Consider the following 12496-nt stretch of genomic DNA (forward strand, 5'->3'; position numbering starts at 1 on the left):
TCTGGCAACCTTTTTTTCTTTTTCTTTTTTTTTTTTTTTTCCTCCCCTCTCCTTATTTTAATGTAGCTGGCCTTTTAAGAATAAAGTATAACCTTGAGCATGTCCTTTAAATTCTCTTGTCTGTCCTGCCTAATCAAAATGGGTTGAGTCTTGTATATAAGCTTTGATTAGATACAGTCTCCGATGAGCCTGTATGCTATTTTTTACTTCTGTGGTTGCATACAAACCATAAAAACTGATGAGTGAAATAGGAGGACCTTGAGGGGTTCTTAAAGTCTTGCATATCTCAATTAACTGTAAGTCTTTTGGTAAATATTTGACTTTCATTATTGCCACATCTTTAAAAGCTACATAAATGCATCTCTTTGTCTCTCCTCGTCCATGATGTGTTCTACACACATACATGACTATTTCTGGTGACTTCTGCAGGAAGTGAATACTTTCTCAGTTCTTTTTTGGTCACTGTGGTCTGCCTGTCTTTAACAGGGATTGAAGATATCTTGGTTAAACCTGAAGCAGACCGCAAAAGACACAAAATCATCAGAAAATCAAACCAGTGTGGTATTGAAGTAAGTCTGTTTCACATAACTTTTTTCCCAGTGATTTAAAAATTTGGAAATTCTGCCCTGTGTGACTATTTGCTTGGCACCAAAAAAAAAACACCAAAGTACAACAACCAAAGTCTTTTACTTTCAGGTTGTTAGAGCAGCTCTTAATTTGCCAGAAACAGCATCATGTGAAGATGTACAGGGGAAATGGCAGGATGCCCATCTCTGCAAAGACCAGAGAGATTTTAACATGGTTGACCTGAAATTCAAGGAGGAAGTAAACAATTACAACAATGAAGTTAACAAGGTTGGCATTGAGGCATCTGTATATACTAATTTTGTTTAGAGCCTTTCTGTTTAAGTTAATTTCATGTTGATGCAGGGTGATAGACTGTTCTGGAGGCTGAAGCTTTCCATCTGTCTCCAGCATGAAGCTTCACATACCACCTTCCCAGAACACCTCAGCCTTCTCCTTCCTGAATGACATATTCAAAATGCTTTTAAAATTATAAACAGGCATGTCTGCAGTTGCTTTGCTTTCAACAGAAATTAATTGTGTTTATTATTTTATTAATAACAGGTTTTTTTTTCCCCTCACCACACCCCAACTATAGGTTTGCATGCCATTTGGTCTGCATAGGAGCTTTCCAGAGAACAATTTGCAATTGATGGTACAATCAGGAGCCAAAGGATCCACTGTAAATACAGTACAGGTAATGACAATCATAATTCTTAGCAGCTATGTGCATTGATACAATTTGTATTAGAATGCATGTTACTGGAACTTATTCTGTGGCTATCTAATAGCAATGCAAATGTTTATTGTGGGCTTGGGAATGGCAGTAATATAGGGACCAATATATGTGAAACTAAAATATTGTACATATATTTGTATTGAAATATTTATACAGAATGGAAGTGGAAGTGTTGACTCAAGTCAAGATGCTGAGATGAGATTATTTTAAAAGACCAGATATGATCTACATGCCTTTGCTGCCCATCGTTAGCAAGAACCTTCACTGAGCATTTCAGCATTTAATTAAAGAACAGTTAGTGCACGAGTCATTTTTCTTTTCGGTGTTTTCAAGGAAAAAAATCTTTCACTTACAAGAGTAAAATTTGATGGGGAAAAAATGATGTTTCCTTTTTTCCTTCCTGTTCAAATGTAGATTTCTTGTTTGCTGGGCCAGATCGAGTTGGAAGGTCGAAGGCCCCCGCTGATGGCATCTGGCAAATCTCTGCCGTGTTTCCAACCTTACGATTTTTCCCCTAGCTCAGGAGGATTTGTGACTGGCAGATTTCTCACTGGGATCAAACCTTCTGTAAGTTTAATATGCCTTCTGCTTTGTAGTGGAAGTGCTATAAGCCATGGCCTGAAACAGTGACTGAGCACCTGATGGGAAGGCAGGGCCAACCCAGGGGAGCTCAGGTGCAAGCAAAACACCTGAGTGACTGTAAAGGATGGAGCCAGGATCCATCCCTTCCCAGACCCCATTTAAGGGTTGGCAGTGGAGGTGAGGGCATCTCTTGTTGGAGATCCCTGCCTACCTGAAGTCTTCCAAAGGTAAGCAGCTCTTCTCCATTTCTGTGTCTGTGCTGCTGCAATTGGACTTGTTCTCGTTTGCTATAGCCGAAGACTTTGCCACCCTGCTATTATCGTACCATTATAGCATTACATGCTTATGCTGGAACTTATATAGATCTTGCTATTGTCAAGGTTTTTGTGATTACAGATAAATCAACTATGTGCACTGTACTTTCAAATATAGCTTTTCAGAAAGAGTGTGAATTACCAGCCTTGGTATACCTGTCAGCAGAATGCTGATGCTGTTGCTTTTGTGTTTAGGAATTCTTCTTTCACTGCATGGCTGGCAGGGAAGGTCTTGTGGATACAGCTGTCAAAACCAGCCGTTCTGGGTACCTGCAGAGGTAAGAGGATGTTATTCTGGATCCCAATCCAGGCCACGTCTGCAGTATGTAGAAGGTGGAACTTCTAAATTATTTAGAGATAGTGAGGGGTTCTGGTGGATGACTACTGCCTCCTTGCACTCAGCTGATTCAGTGTGACTATGGAAATAGAAAAAAAAAATTGCTTTTTGATTGTAAAACCCCAGGAAATTGCCAGAGAATCGTGCAGGAAGCTTTTCAGTATCATTGCATGTTTTGTCTGCACGTCATGTCTGTAAGAATTTTTCTTCCAAGGTTCCTGTTAAGTCCTTAAGTGCACTTAAGGTTTTAATGGAAGCAGTATTTTTCACGTTAGGATTGCATCATCCTTATTACTTTGTAGTCTCAATATTTGTTTTCTTCTTTGGGACAGGTGTATCATAAAGCATTTGGAAGGGCTGGTGGTTCAGTATGACCTGACTGTACGGGACAGCGATGGCAGCGTGGTGCAATTTCTGTATGGAGAAGATGGGCTTGATATCCCTAAAACTCAGTTCTTACAACCCGAGCAGTTTCCTTTCATTGCTGATAACTATGAGGTAGAACACTTAAATGTTAATTATGTGGTGTAAATAGACTGAAATGCATGGTTAATATCTAGCTTATCTCTAGTGAGGTAGTGACACAGCTGTGTGGCACTGCCAGACTATGCCATGCTTTTTTTGCCACTGTATTTGAAATACAGAAGTGACTGTTCAGTTTTACTGACTCTTCTATCACTGCACTTGAATTTGTATCAACAGAGATGATGTCTTTGCTCAGGTTTTCACATTTGATGACTTCCTTTTTTTTTTGTCATTGCAGTCACTACTTAATAAAGAGTGGCATTAGTCACATAAAGATGTATGGACTGAAAATTGTTTTACAGCAGCAGAATGTTTCGAGTTGCAGTAGATGACCTATTCATCTTTTCAGCTACTGCAAGTGTAGAGATTGGAGTAATCCCACAGGTAACTTTCTTCTAGGTGATCCAGAAGACAAATCATCTGAACGAAGCCTTAGCAAGGATGGAGTTGCACCAAGCGAAGCAGCAGTTTAAAGCCATCAGAAAGTGGTGGGCCAGGCACCAAAACCCTGTGCAGAGAGAAGGAGGTTTTCTGTTGTTTTCTCAAAAGAAAATGGCGAGTGTAAAGACACAAATCTCAGGAGGAGAAAGCAAAAATGGAAGAGATCCTGCTACTTTACAGGTAACACAGAAGCAGTTGAATTGACCTAGCCCTTAAAAAAGCAAAACAAAGGGAAGGAAGAAAAAAACTATGCAGAATCCAGTGACTTTTTTTTTTTTTTTTTTTTTGTCCCTCCATGTTTTGTTTCACAGGTAGCTTTTCAGGTTTTGAAGGGATCACATGTCAGCTGTGTGGGTAATGGAGATGAGATTAATTTATTGCTGCTTAAAGTCTTTAGGCCCAAGAGCTAGGGCAGAGGCCAAAACCTCTCAGGTAAAACTGGTTTTAGGAAACAGCCAGTGGCTGTTGCATGTAGAATATAGCTCTCACGCCAACCCTGTCTACTGTTTTAAGTGTGCTTATATACTCTTGTACATCAGGATACTGATTTATGTATTATTGCTTCTACTGAATGAATGTAGGACCATGAAATGCAAGCAGGTGCTACTTCACAGCCATATTTTTCACAAGGGATTTGTCCTAGTACAATGTGGACAGTTTACACAGAGCTCCAAACTGAAGGTGTTGAGATATATAACTTGGCTGCACATGTCACTAGGATGTTTACTCAGCTGTGCTGTTGGTTTGGTTTTTTTTTTTGTTGCTATTGGTGTGTCTAATGACATCTAGATCAATTTGACCTGAGGACTCATGCATTTGTTTTTTTCCTCCTTTCAACAGGTAAATAGTTACAGACAAATATATATCTGTCTCAGTATATAAGCTCAAAGCTCAGTGAGCAGACTACCACGTGACAAGCTAATTTCTCCTTCATAAAACAAAAAACCTTATAAAACATATATTTAGCTCATTCCCTGCATTGACTTTTTTCCCTTTTTATATTAATGTCTGTTAACTTTTACATCTATTAAATGTAACACTCAAAATGTGACTTGAAAATCTGGCCAACTGAAGAATAGAAATAAGGCAGATCAACATATATAATTAAGATATAAGCTGCATTTAAGATCAGTGCTAAAATCATAAGTGCAAACTAATTTAAAAAAGAAAAACTCCTTTGTTCTGTCTACTTGGGACAGGTGAGTCAGCCAGGAGTGAAGATTTAAGTATGTCAAGAGGTTTCACTTGAAAGTTAAAAGCATTCTTAACTCTGTTTCACTGGTTTCTGAAGTAGTTGCTATGGATAGGCAATCTATTTCAAGTGTGTAAAGAACCTTGAAGACATGTAGGATCAAAAGTGTGAGTATCATAAAGTGGAGAATAGTGTATTTGCCATTGAGTTGTTCTTCAGTGTGTGTTACATACAGCCTTAAGTGTTCTGTGGATAAGCTTTTCTTGCTTTGCTAGGTCACTGGTGGAAGTGGCATTATTCTCTTTCGGTCCTGTTGCGTAACCAACCTGCTTAAAAATTCTCTCTTCAGTTATTGAAGATGTGGTATGAACTAGATGAGAAGAAACGAAGAAAGTATCTAAAGAAGGCAAATAAGTGTCCTGACCCAAGTCTCGCTGTTTGGCGTCCAGATTCCTACTTTGCATCTGTTTCAGAAACATTTGAAAATGGAGTCGAAGATTATATCAACAAACGAGAATGTGAGAAGGGAGGAGGTTGCATGCAACCAGCACTTTCTTCTGATAGGTAGTAACTTCTGTGCTCACTCCTTTGCTGAGACATAAAAATATTTCTCTTTTTGGACTGAGTTGGCTAACAGTGAGAAGTCTTTATCAACTCTTGGTTTTGCTGTGACCTTTGTGAAGCAAATGCTGTGGGTGTCAGAATGGTTCCTGAAAGCCACGTTTGTGTAGTGCATCATGGAGAGGTGTTTGGGTTATCAGTTCCTTCCAAGCCTGGATTTTCATGCTAGTGAGGACTTTAGTAAAGGCTTCATGGAATAACAGCAGCATCTTTGTGTTCTACATATAAAATAATTCTTCATAAGAGTTAAAAATGAAAATGTGCTCTTGCCACATCGTAGAGTTAGTGAGAGAGTAGAGATAAGGAAGTGAGTAAATAGATTTTTGTTTGATAACATGAGAATTAGCAGTAGAAGTAAAATATTATTTGCCTGTGCCCTGGTTTTGTGTTAATGGGGTGTAGTTCTCAAATTAGATGAGGATATCTAGATTTATGGCTTCTGAAAGGGATCTATCCAAAGGCTACCAAGAGAAATTGGCTGGAAGAGCTTCATTTGCCTCAGCCCTGTTTTGGGCTATACAGAGTTCTTTACTTTGTACTCGTTGAACTTATATCTCTGCTTACATCATGTCTTCCAGATTAAAGGATTTGTTATATTTGAAGTGGCAACGGTCTCTTTGTGACCCAGGAGAAGCTGTGGGTCTTCTTGCAGCTCAGAGTATTGGGGAGCCTTCCACACAGATGACGCTGAACACCTTCCATTTTGCTGGCAGAGGTGAAATGAATGTCACGTTGGGTATTCCAAGGTGAGAAACCTGTGTGCTCCTTGGGTCCTTAGCTATTTTTGGCACTTAAATAGCAGTTTTTTGTCTTAATGGCAGGGATGTGTATTCTTCAGAGCAAATGATAAATCAGTTTATTGTGTGTTTTCAGAAATACTTCAAATCTTTACAGTTTTGTGGCTTTTGTTTCACTTTCCAGAAACTAAATAACTGGTTCCTTACCCTTCCTTGGTTTATAACAAATGGCCTGTTTCTGTATCTTATTCACTACAGTATAGCCCTAAGGCAGTCATGGTTTGTGGATTTGCTCTTTGTCTCACCTTAGTTTCCCCTATTAACTTTTAAACCTGTTTGTCCTTTATTAAAATAAACAAAAATCACTGTAAATGATGACAAAGTCTTGCAGTTTAGGATTATCATCACCTAGGCAGAACGGGACCTGGCTTATTGCATCGAGGTTTCTCCTGGTGCTTCTGTTTGCTGGCAGTGACTTTGCCAGCATACTCATTTACCAGCCAGTCATCATTTTTTAGTTGTACACATGCTAACCCTGGCCTTGTACGTGGCACCGATGTCTTAGGTGGCAGATGGTGTTACTTCAGTGAAGCAGAGGAGAGGGAGAAGGCAAGAGAAGCATCCATTATGCATTTGTAGGAAGCAGGCTTCATTAGTTCTTTTCTGGGAACAACTTATCTCTGGTTTCTTCCCGTAATTGGAATGATAATCTAATGGAATCAGTAGAGCTGCTGGTGTGCTGTGCATGATGTGGAACCAGGGAAGTGCAAAGGAGTGCTGCAGTGGTAACCACAGCTCTTGATACGTATGGTTTTGGTGAGACTGGCAGTCGCTGCATGCTGGCTTATTAAATAAACGTGCTGCTGCCTGCTGTCTTATTAAATGAAAGAGATGTTGATTTGATTGCATAGTACTTCTATTGCTTAATTTGAAAGACTATTCTTTGTTTAAAGGTTGCGGGAGATCTTGATGGTAGCCAGTGCAAATATTAAAACGCCAATGATGAGTGTTCCTGTGCTCAGTACCAAGAAAGCTCACAAGAAGGTGAAACAGCTCAAGAAACAGCTCACAAGAGTGTGCTTAGCTGAGGTGAGCCACCTATGCAGTGTATCCGTTGAGAATCTGCGCAGCAGAGACAGATATGCTGAAGTCTGTTCAGTTCTGAGGCCCATCTTTTCTTAGGGGCGCAGTCTTTTCTGTGCTCTCCTGCGTTCTCTGTCTTCTGTCTTGCTTCTTCAAGTCAGAAAGCAGCAGTGATAGAGTTAAGACTCAATTCTGCTAAAATACTGGTCATTTTCAATGACCGAGGAACAGAGGTCAATAAAATGAAGCTGTTGGCTCACTGAGTGTGGGCTCTTGTGAAAAAGTGGGACAGGGGGTCAAGCTGTTCTCCCGTTATTGTCTGAATCAATCTTTGACAGGAGTTGAGGCCAAAAAGAATGCAGTGAAGTATTGTCATCTTCCCCAGGAGCTGCCACAAAGCCCGCAGAAAAGTTTTTCAATTAGTTTTGTGTAATTCTGGTCCCATATGGAAAGCATGGGAGTTGCAGGAAGTAAAGAAGGTGCTTTCACTAAGACAGACCTGTTGCTACTTGTAGGTATTGCAGAAAGTTGAGTTAGAGGAATCCCTGCACTTAAAGAACAAAGAGAACAGCCATCGCCTCTACAAAATCAAATTCTGCTTCTTGCCCCATGAATATTATGGAGAGGAGAAGTGTGTGAAGCCCAGGGACATCTTGCACTTCATGGAAACAAGGTTAGTTTGCTTTCACGTGCTTTCCTGTTTCTCTTCTCTTGGCCTTCTGTGCTCTCTGAGGATCACTGCATGTTTGTTATTACCACTGCTGTGGTTTTCAGTGCAGCAGGGCCCTGAAGGTGTGCTAGCAGAAGATCTACACGGCTGCGTTTTGTCGTGAGCAATCCTGGGTATCAGTGGCTTGGCCCTAGTGCAGGATGCTACTGAGGGAGACCAGGGATGACCAATCTTTTGCTTGCCTGGCCCACAATAAGTGAAAAGGAATTGTCTCGGGCTGCATATAAAACACATAGTTAATGTATATAAGTAACAGAACGAAAAGGGAGAGAGCAATAAAAGCATAAAATGTGTTGTTTGGACAAATGAGGTAAATCTTATGTGGGAAGAGCCTATGCAAGCAGCATCACATTCCTTACCTTTGGCTGCTGAAGTGTTTATTTTCGGTGTGCTTTAGGTATCCCTTGGTGCTGTTACTGAGCTTAAATAAACCTTGTGGATTTTGTTGTTGTTTGTTCTTTAAAAATTGGAAAGAGTGAGGGCTTCATTTGTTGTTCGTTGTTGTCCAAGTCGTGTTGATGCTGAGTTATTTCATTTAACAATTTTGCTTGTTGGTTTAAAAAAAAATAATAATAAAATTCCCGTTGGTGTGATGCCCTGAATTTTATATCCAGATGAGCTTAAATCAAAGCTTTTGGATGCATGGCTGCATTCATAGAATGGCCTGGGTTGAAAAGGACCATGATGGTCGTCTAGTTTCAACCCCTGTGCTATGTGCAGGGTTGCCAACCATTCTGAGAGATTTGATACCAAATTTTTATTCTCAAGGATACAGGGAAGGGCCAAGCAGAAAAATAATTTGCCTTACCCTAAAAATATTCTTGCATGCACCAAAGGATTATGTCCTATCACAAGTTGACTGGCTTCTTAAGGCATATTCATTTCCTGACAACTTAAAATCATAGATTAGCTGAGGTTGGACGTTTTGGGTTGCTTCTTCTTTCAGGTTCTTTAAAATTTTCTTAGAAGCCATTAAAAGGAAGCGTGCGAAGATGTCATCTTTTACTGAAGTCAGTACCCGCAAAGCGACTCGTAGAGATGTGGAAGATGTTGGAGACAAGGTACAGGAACCATAACCTGAGCTCAGTACTTCACTTCTTTATCTGTTCTTGAGAACCAGGATTTGGAAAAGCATAGCCTGTTTTGATAAGACCCTAAATGTGTGAATACAAAAGTACTTGTTAATTATTTTCTTTGCGCATAAACTACCTTTGTATTCTCTTAACAACTACTTCCTTGTTAATTTTATTGTAGATAAAATCCTCATTTACTTAAGACTGTACTCTGAGAGTGCATATATGTTTTAGGTTCAGCAAGACCTAAAAAGCTTACTGCTCTCCCAGAATGAGATCCTGTCACAGAACTGCTCCCCAATACCTTTGGGGAAATGATTTGTTTGCTGAAGAGCTTTCGCATGCTTCTTCTGTCACTTCTTTCTCAATAAGGGCTGTCTTAGAACAATAACTTACATATTGTAGAATGTCTTCTTTAATGTTAAAGAATGTCCATCTTAAAGATGGACAGGGATTGCTAAATTACAAATGCATAGCTAAAGGCTTTTGATGGATTTCATGCATTCCAGCAGAATCAGATTATCTCATTATGGATTTCTAGGCACAAAATAATCAAGAAGCTCCAGAAGGTGAGGAAGAAGAAAAGATTGTTGATGCAGAACCTGATGAAGGGGATGGTGATGCTACAGAAGCAAAAATGAGGAGGAACCAGGAAGAAGAGGTAATGACTTCACAGGTGCTCAGCACTGTGCTTAATTTCTGTTTCCTCTGCCTTGGTCTGCATAGGCAGGAAAATTTCCATTAATGCAAACTCCAAAGCTGTGATTCTATGATAAGTAGGGTCTGAGCTGCATCTGCTGCTTTATTCTCTTTACAACAGCTATGCTTTCATTGTGCCATATGGTACTGGCAAGGTACTTGCAGCACATCTGCCAAGAAGATTTATGCATAAAACTGCTTCGTGTGTTTTGTTTCCCTATGTGTTCTGGCTCAGATGAGTGCCTCGTTATTTCTTTGTAGGTTGATTATGAGAGTGAAGAAGAGAATGGGGAAGAAAATGCTGCTGAGAATCCCGAAGATGAAGAGGGTGAATCAGAAAAGGAAGAGAGGGCCCCAGATGCTGATGAGGAAGATCAAAATGGAGCAGATGGTGATGATTCTCCACATCTTTCCTTTATGTCTCAGACTAAAAAAGAGAGAGCTCAATTACTTAAGTCAGCAGAGGTGCGAGTGAATGCAGTTCTGAACAGTCACCCATCTATACAGGACTACACGTTTGACACTGAAAATGAACTTTGGTGTGAGGTAAGATGGTAGTACTTGGAAACATCTGTGTGGTTGCATCTAGAAACATCTAGGATTGCTTGTAGCTCTTGTAACGTGCATCTCCTAGGAAAGTTGAAGTCTGTGCTTCAGCACAAGTGTACTTAATGCCACTTTTAGCAACCCTCTGACTTACAGAGCCCCTGTTGAAACTTATTTTTTTTTTTTTTTTAATGACAACTGATGGGTTTATGTTGTTTTAATCCTGGTGGGGAAAAAAATTGGCTGGACTGCTGTAAGAATGAGAATGTGTCTACAAGGCAGGAAGGGAGTTTCATATGGAAAGCACATTTGCTCATAGAGGACTCTAGAATAAATAAAGCTGGAGTTCTGTAACTTTGTGATACAGTAGTTAGAGGGGACAGGAATTCGTGGTCAAATGTAACAGTGGCAGCTGGAGAAATCGAGCAGGAACGTGAATTTCACTTATCCAGCAACGTTTCCCTCTCCTTGTTTTTAAAAAACCTTTCAACACTTCCAGAAATAAAACTTCCTGTTTCATATCTAACCAGTTATTTTTATACTGTCTGCCTCCCTCAGTTCTACTCCTATATCCTTCCTCCCAAAAAGCCATCCGGCAACAGTCTGTCTTTGGCCTCAGCTGTGACTCATCAGCCATCCCACTGCTGTGAAACTATAAAAGATGTAACCAAACAAGTTGCAGGCACTCAAACTTGCACAGTCCTCCTGCATAGTGGAAGATGGAAGGGAAGAAGTCTAGCCATCTTCAAAAAAATAATAATTAGTATAAGCTGTGAGGGCTTGAAAGCAATGTGAATAAATGGCTGGGATGTGGTGTTCGTGTTGGCGTTGCTCAGCTGTAATTCAACTTGGACATTTTTGTTCCCAAACATGCAATTAGGATAATCCCACTTGGCTGCTTTTTGCCTGAAAAGGAAGCAGGCTGGTTGTTGAGCATAAACACTGTTGCTTTTTTTTTTTTTTTTTTTTTCTGTTTAGGTTTCGTTGACGCTTCCATTGATGAAGGTGTACTTTGATATCTCCTCTTTGCTTCTTTCTCTCACACGAAACACAGTCATACATGAAGTGAAGGGGATCACACGATGCCTGTTGAATGAAAGTACCAATGAGAAAGGAGAGAAAGAACTCATTCTGCACACTGAAGGGATAAATCTTGCAGAGCTGTTCAGATACGCTGATGTATGTAATCTGTGTGTAATCCTGAACTGGAATGGCCCTTCGTGTTCTAGGGAGAGGTGGTGGATGATGGGTGCCAGTTAAGCTTAGCAGGGTTGGTGTATAGTCTCCTCAGCTCTTAAGCACTCTTCTTTCTCTGTTTTTTTTCCCCAGATGTGTTCAGAGCTCATCAGAGTCTTTTCTCAAGGGTTGATTATAAATCGTTTTTTCTTGTGCAGCAGCCCAGGATCCAATGACAGATAATTCCACACTGTGCTTGTAACTGTCTTTATAAATGTTACTTGAGGGAGTTCTTCCATCTAAATGAATTGCAGTACTTGGAGATGAATAGTTCTGTTATGCCATCTAGCCCATAACTCTACAAATAGAGGATTGTTTTATGCTACATCTTTTCTACTGCTTTTGTTAAAAGTAGTTCTGGCTGGCTGAGACATTGCTTGCAAGACTTTACCATGTCCTGCTGCTGGGAATGGTCAGTTTGTTTGTTTTCTGAATTTGGGTCATTTTTTTCATCTGTGCTGAATTTTGATTCTGACATAAGTGTATGAAGATTGAAACAGATCTCCAGAGTCACCTTTGTCTGTGTTTGGCTCTGAGGTACTGCCTTGCTGTTGTGCAGCTGTTGGCGTTGACTTAATGGAAGGTGAAAGGGGGGAAAAAAGCTTTTTTAGCTTACTGAGCTTTGCTGAACTTATTTGGAAAAATAAAGCTACCGTTGTCCTAATTTATATCTGTGCTTTTTTGCTTTCAGATTTTGGACCTGAACAGACTTTACTCCAATGATATTCATGCCATGGCTAAGAATTACGGTATTGAGTCTGCCCTGAGGGTCCTTATAAAGGAAATAAAAGATGTATTTGCTGTCTATGGTAGGATTTCTCTCTATCATTGAAGATGGTCTTTATTATCATTAAGCTGGTAAAAACAGCCACTTTGCTCACAGTTATGTCTTAGTATAATTAAAAATCATATTTTAAATCATGTCATAATTTCAGTCACTGTAGTGTATTCTGGGAAGAATTTCTTGGTTAACTTCTGTTTAATCATAGTAGAAAATTGACTAGACAAGGTTATATTTATCCATGTGTCAGATTTTTCTTTTATACTATATGAACTCTGCAAGTTGGGAAGTCCACA

General features: G+C 39.8%; 1 protein-coding gene across 2 annotated transcripts in view; it reads left to right on the forward strand.

Annotated features, from left to right (window-relative positions):
* POLR1A (RNA polymerase I subunit A) overlaps positions 1-12496 on the forward strand; it is a 29926-nt gene that overhangs the window by 12443 nt on the left and 4987 nt on the right. For both annotated transcript variants that reach the window (XM_042812374.1, XM_042812375.1), the window contains exons 17-32: positions 487-569; positions 697-855; positions 1163-1261; positions 1718-1870; positions 2395-2477; positions 2869-3034; positions 3461-3682; positions 5044-5258; positions 5894-6061; positions 7006-7141; positions 7651-7808; positions 8812-8926; positions 9480-9599; positions 9899-10183; positions 11162-11362; positions 12111-12228. In XM_042812374.1, the coding sequence (XP_042668308.1) occupies positions 487-569; positions 697-855; positions 1163-1261; positions 1718-1870; positions 2395-2477; positions 2869-3034; positions 3461-3682; positions 5044-5258; positions 5894-6061; positions 7006-7141; positions 7651-7808; positions 8812-8926; positions 9480-9599; positions 9899-10183; positions 11162-11362; positions 12111-12228 (2481 nt within the window). The remainder of the gene's footprint in view (positions 1-486; positions 570-696; positions 856-1162; positions 1262-1717; positions 1871-2394; positions 2478-2868; positions 3035-3460; positions 3683-5043; positions 5259-5893; positions 6062-7005; positions 7142-7650; positions 7809-8811; positions 8927-9479; positions 9600-9898; positions 10184-11161; positions 11363-12110; positions 12229-12496) is intronic.

This window comes from Centrocercus urophasianus, unplaced genomic scaffold (assembly GCF_019232065.1).
Source record: "Centrocercus urophasianus isolate 14NV4802_14NV808 unplaced genomic scaffold, USGS_Curo_1.0 seq_13, whole genome shotgun sequence".
Taxonomy (NCBI): domain Eukaryota; kingdom Metazoa; phylum Chordata; class Aves; order Galliformes; family Phasianidae; genus Centrocercus; species Centrocercus urophasianus.